Genomic DNA, 21,337 nt, shown 5'->3' with positions numbered 1-21,337 from the left:
GGTTTCAGGCACTTGCAGACCTTGAAGAGGAGAGGAATGCAGATGAAGAGATCAACAAGAAGTGGGACAAAGTAACAGCAATTTATAAACAGAGCAGTGAAGCCTGTCTAGGCTACAGGCAGAAAAGAAGGAAGAAGTGGATTATACCCAGAACATGGGACGCCATAGAAACCAGACGAGCCCTGAAGAAAAAAGTTTGATACAAAATCCCAGAAGCTAAAGGAAAAATACTGCGAGCAGTATAGCAAGGCACACCAGGAGGTCAAATGCCTTGTGAGAGTGGACAAAGAACAGTATATTGATAATCTGGCAACACAAGCAGAGGATGCAGCTGCTCATGATGAACAAGGAACCATCTACAAAATGACGCGGCTTATCAGTGTTAAATGGCGGACATCAACAAACACTCTCATCAGGGACAAACAAGGCCTTTACTAACAACAGAAAAAGAACAAGAAATGCGCTGGACAGAGCATTTCAAAGAATCGCTGAACAGGGAGCTACCTAAAGAGGAAGCAAACATCCAGGAGGCAGAAGAAGATCTTGATATCAGCACAGACACCCCAACTAAGGGAAGAGATCATTCAAGCCATCAAATCCTTAAAAAATGGGAAATCTCCTGGCAAGGATAACTTGAATGCAGAATTGTCCAAGGTAAATCCTGAGTTAGCAGCATCTATCCTGGCACCTCTATTTACATCAGTCTGGGAAAGGGAAAAAGTACCAGATGAGTGGACCAATGGCGTTATAGTGAAGATACCAAAGAAAGGAACTGAACTCTCAGAGATTGTAATAATTGGCGTAGTATCACCCTTTTATCTGTGCCAAGCAAAGTATTGTGTAAGATCATAGTCCAGCATATATCAGAGGCAGTTGATAGCATTTTCAGAAAAGAGCAAGCTGGTTTTCGGAAAGGGTGTGGATCCACAGACCAGATCTTCACTCTACGAAACATAATAGAACAATGCTTAGAATGGCAACCACAACTCTACATAAACTTCATAGACTTTTGAGAAGGCTTTTGATAGCATTCACAGGACCAGCCTATGGCACGTTCTGCAGGCATATGGAATCCCTCTCTGTATAATCAACATCACCAAAAGCTTCTATTTCAATTTTACATGCAGTGTTGATCACAGTGAGCTCCGTTTTGAAGTCAAAACAGGAGTATGTCAGGGGTGTGTCATGTCTGCAATCCTCTTCAGCATTGCCATCGACTGGGTAATGCAGCGTACAACAGAAGACATGACAAGAGGCATTAAATGGACACCCTTCTGTCCCTTAAAGACGTGGACTTTGCAGATGATTTTGCTGTCCTAGCACATACCCAACACCGTATACAAGAAAAAACAACACATTCAGCGCATTCAGACTCCACGCATTCAGCCAGCAAATTTTACTGAAAATCAACCGCAATTAGACTTATATCATGACGTTTAATGTTGCCTCACCATCACCAGTACAGATAGAGGATTATGTTCTCACCAATGTAGAAACATTCACATACTTGGGCAGCACCATCAGCCAGGACATCCGGAACAAAATCAGTAAAGCCAGGAACACCTTCAGGAGCTTAAATTACAGTCTGGAAATCATCAAAATACAACGCCAAAACCAAACTCAAGATTTATCAGAGCTGCGTACTTTCAACATTACTTTATAGTGCAGAATGCTGGGGAATAAGAAAGTATGACCTGTCCAAAATGTCTTCATTCCATACAACCTGCCTCACAAAAATCCTCTGTATCTTTTGGCTTAGACCTATCTCAAACCAAGATCCATTGACACAGTGCAGCCAAGAGGATATGAGAACCAGCTTCCAACAAGGAAGCTCTGGAAATGGATTGGCCATGTGCTTTGGATGGAAATTGATTCCATCACCAGAGTAGCAATAAGATGGACACCTGAAGGCAAGCGAAAATGAGGCCGCCCGAAAACAACATGACAAAGAGTTGTGGAAGCCGAGCTGAAAAACCTGGGGCTCAGATGGAGAATCATTGAAAGACTTGCCAGAAACAGACAGCAATGGAGGAGCTTCCTCGCTGCCCTAAATGCCTGAGGCATAATGGGAACATGATGATCATTTATGTAGTTTCTTAACATTGCATTCACTTCCTAGAAGATGTTTTTACTTTACTATTTAAATTAGCTCCTAATGGGGCATGCTTGGCCAGACCTTTCCCAGCTGCTGATTTTGAAAGTTTCCCCATAAATTCAACATATTCACAGTTCATAATTAAAAAAAAAAACATTATCAGTTTCAATTTGAGTGGTCATTGCCTATCACATCAAAAGCCTATCAGTCTCACCTTTTAAATAAACTTTTCCCACAGTTGCCAAAGAATTTTTTGTGTCTACTCCTTGTTTTCCCCATGAATGGGATGACAATTTAGAAAGGTCCAGTCCAGTAAAGACATCAAAATCCTGAATGGCATTCCCATTATACACTATACCATTTGTTTTGTGACCATAACTGTCAGTAGCTATACATGATTGTCCCTGAAAATATATATTTTGCCAAAATAAGATAAACCACTATGTCTTGTCCTTGCTGATGTTTTAGAGTGGAAAAAGAGAGCTGAATAAACTCTGATTTGGGAAGGTGTAATATTACTAGAAAACCTAGTGAAGACAAATGTCTTGACCTACAGTATTCCAATATCCCCTCCTCCCGCTTGTGTTTTAAAAATTGCTCTCCGGTCAGTGTGTTCTAAAGAAAAGGTCCTCAACTATGGATGTTTAAATTGGTATTTGGGAGCATTTCCATTGTCTTGCTGATTAACATTTGTAAATGGCTGCTGACTAATGTGTCTTCCAATTCTGAGTCGGTGTTCTGAAAAAGATGGAATTATTCAGTATTCTGCTTTCTCATTTTCTGTGCCCCACCATACAGAGCCTTAAGTGAGCACAGAAATCAGTGGGGTTTCTCTATTGTTTTAGTAGGAATATAACAACTATATCAGGAAGAAAAGGAGTACTTGTGGCACCTTAGAGACTAACCAATTTATTTGAGCATAATCTTTCGTGAGCGACAGCTCACGCTCAAGAAAGCTTATGCTCAAATAAATTGGTTAGTCTCTAAGGTGCCACAAGTACTCCTTTTCTTTTTGCGAATACAGACTAACACGGCTATTACTCTGAAAACTATATCAGGAGGAAACATAAAGTATGAAGCAATAGCTATGATTACAGACTCCATCCCCTCTTCATGAGGGAGAATGGTACAACTACTAACAGACATGCAATTCAGAATATTATTTCACGCTATCGACGCAAATCAGAGGTCGAATTGTAAATACCAGAGTACTGTAGTGAAAAGAGGAGGAAAGTTGTTCAAGGAGAAATAACAGCATTTAGCTCCATTGCCCATACTTAGTACATTTTAACCCTTAGGACACTTTCTGCACCTAAAGTATTAAACACCTGGATGAGTGGCCAGTATCTATGGTACCTAGGGGGTCCACATGGGATAATGTGGCAGGAGAAGGGAAGGCAAGGCAAGGTTTGTAGCTGGTGAGGGAATGGGCCAAGTCTGGTCTTCCATGATAAATTCTGACTGTCCTGCCAGTTTGCAGGCCAGGGGGCACCGGGAGATGTGTGGCATGCTGCACTAGATAGAGACGCAAAGAAAAGCCAGCTAAACAAAAGGGTGAAGTGAGCCCTGCTCCTGGGAACTAGGTTGGGGGAGCAGGAAATTCTCTACCTGATTTTAGAGGAGGAGATGCTGGCTCCTTCGTACTTCTTGTGTGGAAAGGAATTCTGGGGATTGAAGGAACAGGTGCGTGGAAGGAGGCAGATATCATGAGAGAGAATAAACCAAGGAAGAGAGAGAAGATGCTTGTTCAGCTCACTGTAGAGCTGGTCAAAAAGTGGTAAGTGTGCTTTTTGGTAAATAGTTAAATTTTCTGCTTTTTTTGAAGTGCGGGAAAAGCAAAAATATAAATGTTTTTTGTTTTTCTTGCTTTGTCTCCTTCCCCCTCCCCCCTTTCCGCTCTTTGTTCCTTTTTCCATTTTGCCACTGAAAAATGGAGAGAAAAGGGAAAAATTGGAGGAAATTAATAACTGAAAATCAATGTTTTTTGTTTTCTCATTTGAAAAAGTGGAAAATTTCAAAATAAGCAAGTAGTTTGGGTGAACATTTTTGGTTTTGAAAAATTGTCCACTTTTTATTTTAAAAAAAATTCGAACAAAATTTCACCAGCTTGACTTAAAACCCATAAATAAAAGAATGAACCTCCAAAGGCCCTAAGGGTTTGAAGCCTTCAAGTCCTCAAGAATAGGTTTGCAAATGTTCTAACTGCCCATATTGTCATATAACCTGTAGGTTATTTTTCATGCATGCAGCTACAAGTGGCATTGCAACATTGATTTATGCTTTTAAAATGTAAATACTTCCTTGTAAATGTTTGCACGTTTCTGTTGCTAGTGGGAGATCATGTACTTCAAATTAATCATTTATGGTTAGATCACAGACTAGTTTTTAGAATCTAGGCCTCCTGTGATGTGTTTGATTAGGTTACTTTTGTCTGACAGACTTCAAGTAATGAAGGGTGAAGTTGACTAGAAGGAAGCTATGTACTATCAGAAGACTGTATCTTCCATGTTCTGTATACAATTATTTGATTGAAGGATGCAGGGTCAAGCTCTACATTTGTATATAATTTTTGTTCCACTCCCTTTAATTCCTAGAGAAAAAACCCAACATTGATAGAGTTAAGGTTGAAAGTATATAGGGAAAATGTAATACAGAGATGTTGTAATTATTACAGAAAAAAGCATTATAATTTCAGGAAATTCAGAGTTAGGATTAACCCTAAATCCAAACATCTCAAATTCTGGAAATGCAGTTAAGGCACCCAAACAAACTTATTTTTCTGCCCTATAGTGATGCAGAGAAACCACCGTACAATTATAGTTAATGTATTTTAGTGTCTGTCATTCCAGATTAGATTAAACTGATTTTTAAAGACACATTAGATCTGCCATGGTTTTTCCTTGTGTTGTTGTATCTTGAGTAGAACTCTCACTGTCAATGGGAACCATAGTAGCTCAACTACCATTTAAGGCAGCCGTGTCTCAAAGATCTGATGTAGCTCTATGACAAGCTGCCTGTGAAATTCACTAAGAGCCAAAACTTTGTCCTGAAGTAAATTAATTTAATGAGTGTTTTATGCATACATCTGAGGACAGTAACTGGCTGTCAGCCTATGCTTTTGTCTCAATTCCCAGGTTTCAAGGACAAGAAATCTGGAATGTTTTAGAATTGATAACTAGATAATCAAGTCCAGCAAGATTAACAGAAATCAGCTTAACAGCAAAGCAAGCAAGATGAACCTTGCACAAAACTTTTATTTCAACGGTTTAGAAAAATAAGCAAAACTGAGATAAACGTAGGCAGACTGGATTGATTTGAAATTGCCTTCCAGACCCAAGCTCAACAAGTCAGACACAAACATCCTGATAAAATCAATTTTGTCTCAGAATGGGGGCTAAAAAAAAAGTCAATATCGACAGAACAGCATCTGACGCTTTAATCTGTTCATAGCTTACTCAGATTTCAAGCACTGTTCACTGAAAATAAAAGCAAAGATGTTGTTTAGAACAGTGTGAATGTGGAAACCCAGAAAGTGTTCAGTACTGGTGGAAATTAGTTTGTGGCTTTGCCTGTCAGATGGGCTGGATATTTGTATCCACAGCTGACTATGATAACATAGGTGTACAATAGTAGAAGTAATGATCAGGATGGCTGTGTTGATTAGGGAGGACTGACACTGGTGGAAATTTACTAAGATTTATCTTGGGGAAAATAAAGTATTTGTGCCTGGCTCTTCTGAGAATCATTCAGTATAATTTACCTACAGCCTATGAGGGGATGTGGACCTTCTTCCTTCTGTGTCTGGCTTTCCCTGAACACGGGAAATGGGGAAACCTCAAGTGAAGCACCTGACTAGAGGGAGCACCTTACTGAGAAGGGCCACGTGAATAGGTTCGGATGCATGTAAGCTGGAAAGTGGTATCTGCCACAAAAGGGGCTGGCTTTGTTTCAGTCTGAGAAAGACTGGGGCAAAGAAAGGCTTTATAAGAGGCTCTCGAGAGTGCTCAGGCCAGAGGACTTGGAACAGAACCTGTGAGGGGCTTCCGTGGAAAGGTATTATATGAAAGGGACCAGGGGAAGATGTAGGAAGAAGTAGTTAGAGAAGCCAAAAGAACGTCCAGGGTAAAGATTTAAGAGAGGGGCCACCTGAGCACTGTAAGTAGAGTGAGCTTTAGCTCACTAAAGCTTATGCTCAAATATATTTGTTAGTCTCTAAGGTTCCACAAGTACTCCTTTTCTTTTTTCTAAGGGAATAGTGACCCAGATGAATGAGCCTGAAGCAGATGGTCATTCACTGGTTAGGACGTTGGAGGTGGAGCCGGAGGTGGAGTGAAGCACCAGGCTCCCATGCACCTTCAGTTGTGCCGCTATCAGTAGAACCCTGACCAAGGGCAAAAAGAGATTTGTTAAATACAAGGACTGGGGAGATTAAATTAACCATTTATGGATTAGTGCTGACTCCAGAATACTGAAAACATGTAACTTTTCTAGATTGGTTGGAAGGATTGCTGTGCAGTGAAGATTTAATTTTGTAACCTGTTAATAAATAGGTGATGGATATGTTCGTGAGTGGGAAGGAACTGCATCCGAACAATTGTTTTTTTTCCCTGAGATGGTACCTTTTAAGATCTGTCTTCTATAATTCTCAGCATGCGAAGGTTGTGTGGAAGCAACAACTCCTCCATGTTTGTTTTTTAATGTTGATAGCCTGCAGTCAGCTTTGCTTGTTAGCTAGAACAAAGTACATATCTGATGAAGTGAGCTGTAGCTCACGAAAGTTTATGCGCAAATAAATTTGTTAGTCTCTAAGGTGCCACAAGTCCTCCTTTTATTTTTTGTAAATTCATATTGTGGTACTTAAGACATCTGATAGGAAAAATGGTGTACTTGCCTGGTCCAGTTAGATTTTAGAGTCTTCTCATGTGAGAGTAGTTTTAGTTCAGCTGGCACGCTTTTGGAAATGCCAAAGTCTTATCTGTTTTTCCCAGCTATATTTCTTCTGCGCCAGGTTACTGTTGCTACTGTAGCTTTTGCTGTGCAGTCTTCTAATTGTCAGGGGATGTATGAATCTCTAGAACATTGCTGGCAACCAGCTCAGGTCTCTAAGAGGTAAAGAGGAGCACTGTGGGGTGGAGCTTTATAACATCTGAGTGCAGGGTACCCAGAGAAGAAATATAATCACCACACACACTCAACCTCCTAGATTTTCTTCGGTGAGAAAGAGCAGCCGGAGCTGATAGAAATTTCTTAATAATTGCATGTGACATCAGATTCCTTGAAGTAATGAGAATATTTTAAAGGTCTCTTTTCTGCTTAGGATTCACTGTAGTTCAGGGCTTTTTTCAGTTTTTTGAAATATATGACAAAGAACCATGAAATCCTGGAAAGGCTTTTATCTCTAGAATGGAATTACAATGATAAAATAAAAATTGGAGTCATTGCTTTGACATCAACAAAATTGCCCATAACTGAAACTGTGGGACTCAAAAGACGAATTTCTGCTTTGTAAGCTTTATTAAATGGGCTGTGTTTGTGATTACAACTGAAACTGTTCACTCTTCAGACCAGCGCAATGGAGTACATACTTCTTGTCTTATATTTCTCTTTTTTTATCTGTCTGTGTGCTCTGGTGTGCCTATATTTTTCTGGCTGCCAGGAAATGACTTATAAACACAAAGGTAAGAAGCTATAAATTAATAGCTGATTTGTTCTAATTACAGCGTAATTCAGTTCATTGTGATTTAGCCACTTCTCCTGTTTTGATTTAATCACTTGAAAATAATGTGTGATACTTAAATCGTGTGGGAAGATGAAGCCACTGAGGCTATATCTGATGAAGTGAGCTGTAGCTCACGAAAGCTTATGCTCTAATAAATTGGTTAGTCTCTAAGGTGCCACAAGTACTCCTTTTCTTTTTTGCGAATACAGACTAACACGGCTGTTACTCTGAAACCTGAGGCTATATAGAAATTAGGTGGTTCATATACATGTAGACCTATCTAATTCAATTAAATGTAGTACTATTATATATATAGATATTTGTATGCAATAACATCTATATATTTTATGGAACAGACTCTGCATCACAAATTTTGTCAACATTAATCAAATTGACTAGTTTTGACTCAACAGGAATCACCACTGAGATACAGAATATTTTGTAGATCTTCATGTTCTGAAAATATATTTACTCTGTCATAAGTCCTATTGAACTTCTAAACATTAATTGCAAAAATGTAATGCACAATTATACTGTAAAAGTATGTGTGAAAACATTGGTATAGAAATCCAAAATTACATCCTAATTTGCACTAATTATTGCCAAATATTTCAGATTTTTCTTATGCATATTTTCAGTTATTGAGATGGACATTTTACACTGAAGGTTATGATCTGAACTTTAGGATTGCATATGTGTACACAAAAATAACACCTTTAATTAACAACTTTCTAGAATTACAAACAATATATACAAATACAATTTCAAGAGTTTTACACATTTTAAGAAAAATTCTGACATAAATAGTATAGTTAAAAAGAGCAAACAGAATAATAAAAGGCACATTAGAATACATATATTTTAGAAATCTATTTTAAATCAGATTTTTGAATTAATAGGTATGATCTTTCATGATCTCTCTGTGTGTGTGTGTGTGTGTGTGTGTGTGCATATATATTGTTTATCATAGTATTTATTATCAGGTAGTAAAATTTTCTTAACACTTTATCAACTTTGGGTCAACTGTATGTCTGATTTTTTTCCCTCTAGCTGTTTCCCGGTCAGTTTATTTGTTGTGTGTTGTATATGAATCCATTTTTATAGCCAATTGCTACAAATATTAGACTATCACACTTGCAACAATAAATAGTTATTATTAATAATGACAATTGTGTGATTATCTCATGATGTAATTCATAAATATGCCATTAATGTGCAATGGCTAAATACTACATTGTGTCCCAGCAAGTATGTAATCAACGCAAAAACAAACAGGCAAATTCTCCATTCAGGCATAGTAATTAGCAGTGTTTATAAAAAGTAAATGAAACAGATTCGCTCTAAACCCAAAATATTATACACAAATATGTGTAGTATTTAGCAATCCTTGACTATCCTTGAAGATTTTGAGTGTTTCCATGCCATGGGAAACATTAATTTCCCCTATCTAATTATCATTTGCATTATTTATTACAATGTGTGGATATTTCCTGGAGGCCTGGTGCCAATGATGTGTTTAAATATGCTGAGTAACAAATATATCTGTATATTGATAGTTCAGTAGCTATTATTTTTAAATAATCCCTGTAATCAACAAGGCTCTATTACATAAACCAAAAGGACCAATCTTTTGTGTTTGTTTTTATTTCCTGAGATCACCTCTTCTTAAAGCAACAGGTATTCAAGCTGAGTTATTTATAAATCTAGCTATGGTTTGTCTCAATATTTGCAAAGAACATTTCAGTGTTGATGAACACACTTTTGTCCTGAGTTTAATGATGCTACTGATGCTCCCTGTAGGTATTGCTGGGTGTTTCTTCAGTGGTTCACACACACATTGTGCACCATGATTTATTTGTTCTTTTCTAAAGGACTTATAATGAAGGAAAACAAACTTTCTCTAAAGCTAAGGATTATGAAGAATGTGAATGCTAGAGGAGAGAATTAAAATTCTTGGATTAATTTCCATCTTAAATGTCTTGTCTTAGACATAGTTCTAACATATAACATAGAAAATCCTGGAGCTTACTGAATAACTAAAAATAGCTGTGTACCTGAGCAGGTTTTAGTACTTAAATCCCTTTTCTTTTTGCCTCCCTCTGTATAGATTGGGTAGCAATTCCTAATGACCTAATAAGGATTGGAAAGGGAAGGCTGATCTCTAGAGATCTTTCAAGTGCATGGGTCTATATTTGTGGCCTCTGCAGAGTTATGAAGAGTCCAGGCTTTATTCAGGTTTCTACTTTCTTTCAGTTTTTGAACTTTTTTCAACATGAACATAACATATTTGAAAGGGGATTTTTATACTAGAAACATTAGGCTCTTAATTCAGTCTGTGAGTGAAATTTTTAAGTATTCTAAGGGTTTGTCTTCACAGCAAGTTAGCTTAAGTTGCTCTGCTCAAGTCAGCCTAGCGCAAGTGAGAGTGGCAATGCTGCAGAACAGTAACACCATGCTCTTTATTGTGCTTTACATCAGTATATCTCAAAACACTTTACGAAGGGGTCAGTATCACTCTCTCCATTTTACAAATGGGGAAACTGAGGAACAGAGGTGAAATGTCCAGTTCACCCAGCAGGCCAATGGCACAGCCAGGAATTGAACCCAGGTCTCCGGTTCTCTACCCAGTAAGCCATGGTGCCTGTCTCAACACTCATCCTACGGAGAATGGTTTGATTAGTAGCACAGAATGATTGGTTTAGCAGTTGATGAGTTGTGCTAATTTAAGCTGTGGCCTGTATCCCCTCCTGCAACTGTTGATCTTCAGCAGAACTAAGAGAGTTTAACTTTCACAATTGAATGTCTAAACGATGCTTTTATTTTTGAAGCAGCAGAATTTTCTGCAGAGTTACTGTATTCTGGGCATGTATCAAAAACTGAAGTAAGGAGAGCACAGAAAGGTTGATAATTTTAAGATCAGTTTACTTTTTTATCAGTCCTATAAAGATTCATTGCAGTTATGACTTTTTATTTGCCTGCTGACATTGGTAGCTGATCTAATATCTTTCATGATGCGTGTTATGTATACGCTACTTGCCTGTACCTTTTAATGCGGTTCTGTTATATTCTGTACCCATTAATTCAATGTTATGTTATCTGTGATGTAAAAAAAAATCATTGAAATATTAATTTTCACTAAAGATTAATTTTCCTTAAACATGCTGGTATTTATTTTTTCTTTCTAGAGAATCCATTTTTCTCATTTTTGAAATGATAGTATTTCAGACAAATGAAGATATATGAACTGATATCTTCAAGTTGATTGCAATAATTTTGAAAAATACATATTTTTAAGCTCTACTTTCTGATTTTTTTTGGTTTTGTTTTTATTAATAATATGAATGACAAATGTCAGTGAATAACTTTTTTGAATACGATATACCCCTCTTCTAACACCCTCTTGTATGTTGCATCTCAATAGGTTGGTTACCTAATATCTCAAAACATGGATGATTTTCTGTGTGGTTAAGTGTATTTTATACTTGTGGTAGAGCATGACTGTATTTGGCAGCTATCAAGTGCAATATGCTGTCTGATTCTTTGAAACACTCGAGTAAAAGATGCTGAAAGGAATAATTTCTTTACCAGCATTCAAATGGTGCATACACATGGAGGGAGCAACACTCTTGTCTTCCCAGGCTCTCTCAGTTTGTTACCAGGGACTTAATCCTACAGCACTTAGTAGGTCCATTGAAATCAACGGGACTGCCAAAGTGTCCCAACTTGAGCCTCCTGTCCTTGTGGGTAAGAATCAAAGCATCTTGAGAGTAAAGTCAGACTAGGATTTACTGAAGACCTTTTTTGCTGTCTATTTAACCAGGTTATAGATTATTACTGAATGCCCTATTAGTAACCTAGAAAAACTGACATTTCAGAGGCATGTTGTGGAGACGTTTTTTGGGTTTGACGAAGAATCTGTTGACTCTGAAACCTCATCTGTAACTTCATATAACACGGACAAAACAGACAGAACGCCAGCAACACCAGAAGAAGACTTGGATGATGTAAGTAACAAAGTGTCTTCATAATAAAACATACAAAATGAATGTTAATATTTTTCCTATTTCTCTGTATTTCTGCATTTGCAACTTAAACAGTTGTTTTAAGTCTAGTAAAAGACTGGAAATAAGGTGTAAATATTTAGCAGTAGGAGTAATTAACTTACTGGAACAACTTAGCAAGAGTCATGGTGTCTCTATTACTGACAATTTTAAAATCAAGATTGGATGATTTCTAAAAAATATACTCTGGACTTATGTGGGGGAAGTTCTGTGGCCTGTGGTGTACAGATCAGACTAGATGATCACAGTGGTCCCTTCTGGCCTTGAAATCTATGAAAAATACACTAATTTAGCTAAGCCGTTGCAACCCAGCTAATAAATGACAGCATTAATGTCTGTCTGTCTTGATGAGTTCAGAGTTAATTAAATCAGACTTGGTAAATATCAGCAGTGCTTGAGAAATAGAATTCCTTTTTTCACAATATCTCTTGCTTGTCAAAATAAGAAAATCAATTGGCACTTGCACTGACAAAATCCATGGCTGCTCCACAATAGCTATTCCTAGACTATTATGATTTATTTGATTATTTTGGTTCTGTCAGGCCCTTCTCGCTACGCTTTTGATATCGAGAGAAGTTTTGTCAATTTATTAAGGCTTAAATAGTAAATATATGTAGACATGTTTTTGCTGGACCTGTATGTTATGCACTGCAACCAGGCTACAGTAAGGACTGGCAAGGCCAAGGACAAGATGTAAAATCAAGGTCTCCCTATCCTGTTTGCTAACTCATATGTTCCAGCCTTCAGTTATACCCTCTCTATCTCCTATTCCCGTCCCCAATTCCCCTACTCTACCCAGTTTATTTTATTGTTAGTTTGGGGTTGCCTAACCCTTGTGATTTTTGAGTCTCATGATATTGTTTGGGGTTTTCTTTCTTGGAGCCCCAGTTCCTGGAGTCAGGAGAATCTCCGCTTTCATTTAAAAAAAAATTCTAGCCCTCATGATTGTGGAGAAAAGTTTTAAAATATGAAACCCAGAAGGCAAATGAAAAGACCCCAATGTTTACTATTTTAAAAGAAATCTTAATGATTTTTAAGCCAATGTCATGATTTTTGGACGTGGCATATGTTTTTTGCAAGCCTGGAGTTGGCAATACTGTTGTTTTACTTAGAGCTCTGTAACCAGTATACAACTTTTGCTCATCATCCTGTATTTAAATTACTTTGCCCCAAAACCCTCAGGTTAGATGACTGAGAAAAGAAGGTGCGCATCTCTCTGTCCATGTGCACATGCAGCAGGTCCATGGTGGTGAGCAGCGAGGTCTAATGAGAGTCCTTCAAAATTATGGCACTTTTGTCAGTGAATAAAACTGTGCAGAGTCATATTCTCTCTCATCCCTCCCCATCAGTCTCCGTTCCTTCTCTCTTTCACAGCCTCCCTCCCTCACCCACATGTCTTACCTCAGTTCTCTCATTAGCCATTCACTCTCTGCCCGCCTGTCACACAAATGCTTTCCATTCAGCACTTTCCTTTCACTATCCATTTTATTTCTCTCCCTGCCACCCCCATTCATACACACTGTCCCCTGTTCTATCTCTATTCTGATACATACTCTGACTCACTTTTTCTATCAAGCCAGTTTATGCTGCACTCAAATTCTAAACATAAACACAGTTAGGGAACTCTGCATTTTTCTCTCCACCCCAAAGTCCACTTTCCTCTAATCTCTGCTGGCGTTTTAAGGCCACATCAAGCTTTGGGAATCTGTAAGGTTCTCTTCCTACATTTCTGTTTTCTTTTGTTTGTATTCTTTCTTGCTGTTCTCTTCCCCCACTCCTCCAACTCCATATTTGCCATTCAGAACACAAGGGGATGCAAGAATGAGAGCTGACGGGAGTGAGGGATTTTTCTCTCCTTATTCCCTCTAGGGTTCCTGGAGTTCTTTCTCAGGTCTAAGGTAGGGGTAGTGTCCTGCAGATTGAGCTAGTCGCAGCGGGTGTCAGGCGCATATTTACTGGAAGGGACAGCTACTAGGAATTAGGGTCTGCCAGTGGGGGGAAGAGTAATCAGTGCTGTCGGAGGAAGATTGGTGCTGTCCTTCATATCTCTATATACATGGGTTTGGAAGCAGCCGTTTAACAAACTTTCATGCTCTGGCTGGTAGAGTCTTTGGCCCTTTTGTAAGCCCAGGTCCTGCATAAAGTTCTCACCTGTCCTTTTTGCTCCCTCCCAGCAATTCTACATATCAGTATCTTTACAGAAACGGATAGATATTTTACAAGTTTCACTAGCTACTGCATAATCTCTGAAACTACTGCTAACTTTGTTTTACCTGCCCAGAGAGCTTAATGTTTGAAGCAACAGAAGATGATATACTGTTTTGCTTTTCTGTTCTTTTAAGAGTACGCCTAAAGAAGAGGCTGATTTAAGGTTCTGTCAACTAACCAGAGAATATCAAGCTTTACAAAGAGCATATGCATTACTTCAAGAGCAAGTTGGTGGGACACTGGATGCAGAGAGAGAAGCAAGGGTAAATGAGTTTTATTGAAACTTCTCAGAAGTCTGATATCTCTCATGCTAAGTGTGCCTTTGCAGGTCATTGGACTGCATGCAGTAAATGTATTACGTGCTTTTGAGGATTTGATGATAATATAGTGAAACATTTGTTCTAGATTTATCAGGCCTGTACAGAAAGGAGGTTTCAGAATGCATCTTATCCTGGCTTTTTTTAATCTCTCTCTCTCACACACTCACACACATACACACACACACGTTTAAAATAGCCCTGTTTTTAAGTAATGCTTTCTAATTCAAAAAGACAATCCAACAGAAATTGGCCACCTCCGTCTGCAGGCACCACCCCCGCAGCTCCCATTGGCCACAGTTCCTGGACAATGGGAGCTGTGAAGCCAGCGCTGTGGGTGGAGGCAGCGTGCAGAGCTGCCTGGCCATGCCTCTGCCTAGCAGCTGAGTGAGGGGGATGTTGCACTTCTGGGGAGCCCCCCAGGTAAGCACCACCCAGAGCCTGCCTCACCCCACCCCATGCCCCAACCTCCTGCTCCCTCCCACATCCAAACTCTGCTCCTGCATAGGGGAGGAAGGCAAGGTGGCCCGAGATTGCGCCAGCAGCGGCCAGTGCATCTGGCACAGGGGCTGCCTGAACTGCAGAAGTCATGGAAATCCGTGACCTCCATGACAAACCTACCTGGTGGGTTGTGGGTTTGTCAGGCTCCCAAGCAACCTTAACTCCACCTTGCAATAATGGTTAGCACATATTAATAATAATATCTAGCTTTTTATATAGCATTTTGCAGAGCTTTTTGAGACCTACTGATAAAAAGGAGGCCAGTATCATTATCCCTATTTTGCAGATGGGGAAACTGAGGTGCAGAGAGACAAAATAAACTTGCCCATGGTCACCCAGTAGGCCAGTGGTCACAATGGGAAAAGAACCTGGATCTCCTGAGTCCTAGTGCAGATCTTTATTTAGGAGGCCATACCAACTTCCTGTTTGTGATCCAAGATCACATGATGCCTTTTTATCTCTCACTGCTTCTTTTACATGGTTGTTAAGCCACGGTGGCTCTTTTTTAGTTCTTTTACTGTGTTGTTTAATTTGGGGTATACATTTAAGTTGACCCTCTATTATGGTGTCTTTGAAAAGTGTCCATGCAGCTTGCAGGGATTTCACTCTAGTCACTTTTAATTTCTGTTTCACTAACCTCCTCATTTTTGCATAGTTCCCCTTTCTGAAATTAAATGCCACAGCGTTGGGCTGCTGAGGTGTTCTTCCCACCACAGGAATGTTAAATGTTGTTATATTATGGTCACTATTTCAAAGCGGTCCTGTTATAGTTACTTCTTGGACCAGATCCTGTGCTCCACTCAGTACTAGATTGAGAGTTGCCGCTCCCCTTGTGGGTACCAGTACCAGCTGCTCCAAGAAGCAGTCATTTAAAGTATCGAGAAATTTTGTCTCTGCATTTCGTCCTTAGGTGACATGTACCCAGTCAATATGGGGATAATTGAAATCCCCCACTATTATTGAAAGTTTTTTTATTTTGATAGCCTCTCTAATTCCCTTAGCATTTCATCGTCATTATCACTGTCCTGGTCAGGTGGTCGATAATAGATCCCTAGTGTTATATTCTTCTTAGAGCATGGAATTTACTATCCGTAGAGATTCTGTGGAACATGTGGATTCATTTAAGATTTTTATTTCATTTGATTCTACATTTTCTTTCACATATAGTGCTTCTCCCTCCCCCGCCCTCCCGCCACGCCCTGTTCTGTCCTTCTGATATATTTTGTACCCCGGAATGATTGTGTCCCATTGATTGTCCTCACTCCACCAGGTTGGTGCATTTGATTGTTTCCTGTTGTTTTTCCTCATTGTGTCCATTGACTTTGAACATTACTCTTAACGTTCGTGGTCAGAGCCTCTAAAATTTATGATGGTATATAGGAGAGTCGAAGAAAATGTCATGAAAATATTCCACTTTCCAAAACTAATAAGTGGCAATTTAATTTAAATAAGAAAATAAATCTTCCTGTGCACATCTGCTATCAATTTCTGCCTTTAGTTTGTGCCCTTGCTGTTGGGCACAGTGGATTGCTAACATAATGCCAGCCATGCAGCTCTTAATCACATAATCATGGCTGGCTTTCATTTTTGTCCCCAGGATGAGGAAAGAAGTTATTTTTATTTCTTAAAAATGGACATGAATACATATTTTATTAAAGTAAGATTTCCCAGGAATTTATGTATTTGACAGTTATATAAAACCATTAAATGTTTTCTCTATGTTAGAGGGAGAGGGAGGCGTTGGGGATTCATTTTTTCTGTAATAGCATTTTAGACATTTGGAGAAATGCACTTTTATTATAGAATTTCAAATAGTCATTCTTTTTACCCTATGGCCTAACTGGCTTTTTTATCTCTTTAACAGCTGACTGGTCTAGAAGGTTTTCAGTTGGTTATGTCTTAGGGGGCCCAATTCTGGGAGGTAGTGAATGTTCCCCAACATCTATTGGGTGAAATTGAGTGTGATCAGCAAGGGGCTGATCCTGTTCATTACCAAGGGCCAGATTTTTAAAGATGCCTAGAGATGCAGGTAGGTGCTCAATGGATTTTTTAAAAGTGCCTCATAGGGATTTTGAAAATCCCACTTGACACCTACCTGCCTCTCTAGGTACCAAACGACCTTTACAATTCTGGCCTAAGTGCCTCCAGTTGTCCTTTAGGGATGATGGCCTCAGTACTTTGCAGGAGGCGCTCAGCGCCCCATATGTTCAAGCCCCAATTGGGGATGCTTTGCAACTGAAGTAACTCAACATCCATTAGGGAAGTACTTATCTTGAAGAATTGAGACCATATAAATAAAACTGACTGGCTTGTCAGTGGCATATGGCATGAATTCCTATTTTTGGATCGTATGCAGTATTCAGGTACAATGAGCTGTATTTAAGTTTAACATCATACACGTTTTACACACAGCAGACTTATTTAGTACTTATTGCAATACTTTTTTTAAAAAAAGAATCTTGAATAAATGCCAAGTATTGCAAACAGCATCATTACTGGCTTTGTTACTGATTTTATAGCACCAGTTTTTTAGAAAGTGCTTTGCCATTGAAAACGTCAGATTAATGCTTCTTAGTTTATGAAGGAAAAGAGTTGTGTGGAAATGAATGAGGTAAATATTTTATCAAATAAAATACAAACAAACATGTTTGTTTTAATTGAAAACAATTAAAATTCACCTCACTGGCAGATAATGGATAGGAAATATTGAACTTATCAATATTTGATTCTGCAGTAATTGAATATTTGAGAAAATGGAGCTACATCTGAAGTGTACATCCTAATGAGTTGGCCATTGTGACAGCATGTGCACACTTTTATACCTTTTCAGACTCGTGAACAGCTGCAAGCTGATCTCCTCAGGTACCAGGCAAAAATTGAAGATCTGGAGAAATCTCTGATTGAAAAAGGACAGGTAAAAGGCTCTCTTAATGCCCTCTGTCAAATCATCTTCTCCCTTGCATGCAGCAGTGCTCTTGTCATCTTCATTGCTTGCTGGTGTATTCATGTGTCTGATGCAACTTAGTTACCATTCCACCAGTTGGACCACCTGATTAAAGGAACATATTGTATAGACTGGAAAAAACCCCTACTGAAGATTTGTCTTCCAAAACAAAATATGCTTAAGTCTACATGCACATGGTTGTTAAAACCAGTTCCCTTTTCTTGCCCAGCCCAGGCTCTTCTCCTTCCTCTGGTTTTCTGCTTTCACTGGAAAAGTTTTGGCCATAATTTCAACAAAATGAATGTTATGAATTTCCCATTGAGACCATTTTTGGTGCCCTGGCTGGAAGAATTATAAAATTGTTACTGCCACACACATTTCAGCTGGAAAATAAACCACTGAATGTGTGTTTGATTACTGGGAGCTACTTACAACATTTTATCCACATCACTTACATTGAAATTGGGACCTAGATCTAAATGTAGTTTTTTGTCAGTACTTAGCAAGGATAAATCCTGGCTCTTGGCAGATATAGTGTTCAGGATCTTCAGGAAAATAGCACAGAACTATGATTGTGCACTTTAAAGATGTTCAGTTGCATAACTACAAGTACCTCTTCAGAACTTTTTGGATGTATTATTTTTATACTATGTTTATTGTTGAAAAATTCATTTAAAAATTGAAGTGATGCATAGCAATAAGATGAAAAATAGAGATATATCCAAAAGTATATTTGTGAAAGGTGAATAAAACATAACATTAATATAGTAATATTTCATAAACCTTTTTATTTCAAGTTCACTTCATTTTATAATGATTTATTCTATGCAAGATGTATTCCTTAAGAATGCTGCATGAGTAAAAGGAAACCTTTTACCAAATTAAGGAGAATATAAACAATAGTGTTAGCTTGCGCTTAAGCGCCAAGGTTCTTAGTAAATACTGTGTAAATATAGTGTGTGTGTGTGTATGTGTAAAATAAAATAAAACAAAACAACAACAGAATTGTGCAGTAGGTTATAAATTCTAAAATCTTTCAAGTCCCTGAGGGCTCCCAAGAGAAAATAAACTTGTAAGGACTACCTCCTCTTGAGGATCTGCTGTTGTCACTTAAGTATATGGGTAAATAAAGCTGCAGGTATTGAAGACCAATTGCTGCATACCTAAAGCATTAACAAACTATTTGACTCTGAAGATGTAAAGTCTAAACACTATCCATGTAAGTTAGATCGAAGTGAACATGAATATATATGTAAAAAAAATAAATTTTGTGACTTGTTTCCAAATTGATGCATATAACAGGTTTGCTTGGAAATTAGGTTTGATCATTTATTACTTTTTAAGATTCTTAACCACACTACACTCTTTAATCACCCAGTAATCATAGAATCATAGAATATCAGGGTTGGAAGGGACCCCAGAAGGTCATCTAGTCCAACCCCCTGCTCGAAGCAGGACCAATTCCCAGTTAAATCATCCCAGCCAGGGCTTTGTCAAGCCTGACCTTAAAAACCTCTAAGGAAGGAGATTCTACCACCTCCCTAGGTAACGCGTTCCAGTGTTTCACCACCCTCTTAGTGAAAAAGTTTTTCCTAATATCCAATCTAAACCTCCCCCACTGCAACTTGAGACCATTACTCCTCATTCTGTCATCTGCTACCATTGAGAACAGTCTAGAGCCATCCTCTTTGGAACCCCCTTTCAGGTAGTTGAAAGCAGCTATCAAATCCCCCCTCATTCTTCTCTTCTGCAGGCTAAACAATCCCAGCTCCCTCAGCCTCTCCTCATAAGTCATGTGTTCCAGACCCCTAATCATTTTTGTTGCCCTTCGCTGGACTCTCTTCAATTTATCCACATCCTTCTTGTAGTGTGGGGCCCAAAACTGGACACAGTACTCCAGATGAGGCCTCACCAATGTCGAATAGAGGGGAACGATCACGTCCCTCGATCTGCTCGCTATGCCCCTACTTATACATCCCAAAATGCCATTGGCCTTCTTGGCAACAAGGGCACACTGCTGACTCATATCCAGCTTCTCGTCCACTGTCACCCCTAGGTCCTTTTCCGCAGAACTGCTGCCTAGCCATTCGGTCCCTAGTCTGTAGCGGTGCATTGGATTCTTCCATCCTAAGAGTACGACCCTGCACTTATCCTTATTGAACCTCATCAGATTTCTTTTGGCCCAATCCTCCAATTTGTCTAGGTCCTTCTGTATCCTATCCCTCCCCTCCAGCGTATCTACCACTCCTCCCAGTTTAGTATCATCCGCAAATTTGCTGAGAGTGCAATCCACACCATCCTCCAGATCATTTATGAAGATATTGAAGAAAACCGGCCCCAGGACCGACCCTTGGGGCACTCCACTTGATACCGGCTGTCAACTAGACAAGGAGCCATTGATCACTACCCGTTGAGCCCGACAATCTAGCCAGCTTTCTACCCACCTTAGAGTGCATTCATCCAGCCCATACTTCCTTAACTTGCTGACAAGAATACTGTGGGAGACCGTGTCAAAAGCTTTGCTAAAGTCAAGAAACAATACATCCACTGCTTTCCCTTCATCCACAGAACCAGTAATCTCATTATAAAAGGCGATTAGATTAGTCAGGCATGACCTTCCCTTGGTGAATCCATGCTGGCTGTTCCTGATCACTTTCCTCTCATGCAAGTGCTTCAGGATTGATTCTTTGAGGACCTGCTCCATGATTTTTCCAGGGACTGAGGTGAGGCTGACTGGCCTGTAGTTCCCAGGATCCTCCTTCTTCCCTTTTTTAAAGATTGGCACTACATTAGCCTTTTTCCAGTCATCCGGGACTTCCCCGGTTCGCCACGAGTTTTCAAAGATAATGGCCAATGGCTCTGCAATCACAGCCGCCAATTCCTTTAGCACTCTCGGATGCAACTCGTCCGGCCCCATGAACTTGTGCACGTCCAGCTTTTCTAAATAGTCCCTAACCACCTCTATCTCCACAGAGGGCTGGCCATCTCTTCCCCATTTTGTGATGCCCAGCGCAGCAGTCTGGGAGCTGACCTTGTTAGTGAAAACAGAGGCAAAAAAAGCATTGAGTACATTAGCTTTTTCCATATCCTCTGTCACTAATCCAGAGAAATTAAATGCGCAAGTGGTGGTGGTATTGTGCAATAAAAAAAATGGTCTCTGTGGGTTTGTATGTAAACTAAGCCTTAAAACGTCATCAGAAATCACTCCTGGGGGCTCTGACATATCCACATCTGCTTTCTGGTTGGTTATATGGTAACAATAAATTGTTAGTACCTATATTTGACAAAATAAATTTCTATTTGAAACAAACTCACTTTCTGTGCACAATGTGATTTTTTTTTAAATTGTTGTTTAGCTTGGGATAATTATGATTTAGTAGTAAATATGAACTGTTCCCTCTGGGGTGAGACAGTCCTCTTTAATGCTTAGAGCAGGGCACTATGAATCCGGTGACAGATTTTAAAAAATGGGTGTCTAAAGATTATCATCCT

The 21,337-nt window shown here is 39.1% G+C and overlaps 2 protein-coding genes across 2 annotated transcripts in view; both read left to right on the top strand.

Moving 5' to 3' along the window:
- JAKMIP1 (janus kinase and microtubule interacting protein 1) overlaps window positions 1-21,337 on the top strand; it is a 262,665-nt gene that overhangs the window by 184,784 nt on the left and 56,544 nt on the right. The window contains exons 10-12 of the mRNA XM_084626863.1: window positions 11,690-11,818; window positions 14,218-14,346; window positions 17,732-17,815. Coding sequence (XP_084482989.1) covers window positions 11,690-11,818; window positions 14,218-14,346; window positions 17,732-17,815 — 342 coding nt within the window. The remainder of the gene's footprint in view (window positions 1-11,689; window positions 11,819-14,217; window positions 14,347-17,731; window positions 17,816-21,337) is intronic.
- On the top strand, window positions 7,668-9,762 carry LOC311520105 (uncharacterized protein; the record flags this gene model as incomplete). Its single annotated transcript, XM_084627345.1, has 2 exons — window positions 7,668-7,773; window positions 9,686-9,762. 2 exons carry the CDS (start codon window positions 7,668-7,670, stop codon window positions 9,760-9,762), a joined length of 183 nt encoding a protein of 60 aa, XP_084483471.1.

The sequence above is a fragment of the Lepidochelys olivacea genome (genome assembly GCF_965140295.1).
Source record: "Lepidochelys olivacea isolate rLepOli2 genome assembly, chromosome: 4".
NCBI classification, from domain to species: Eukaryota; Metazoa; Chordata; order Testudines; family Cheloniidae; genus Lepidochelys; species Lepidochelys olivacea.
The sequence above is the reverse complement of the archived record's forward strand: the minus strand, read 5'-3'. Positions and strand labels throughout refer to the sequence as shown.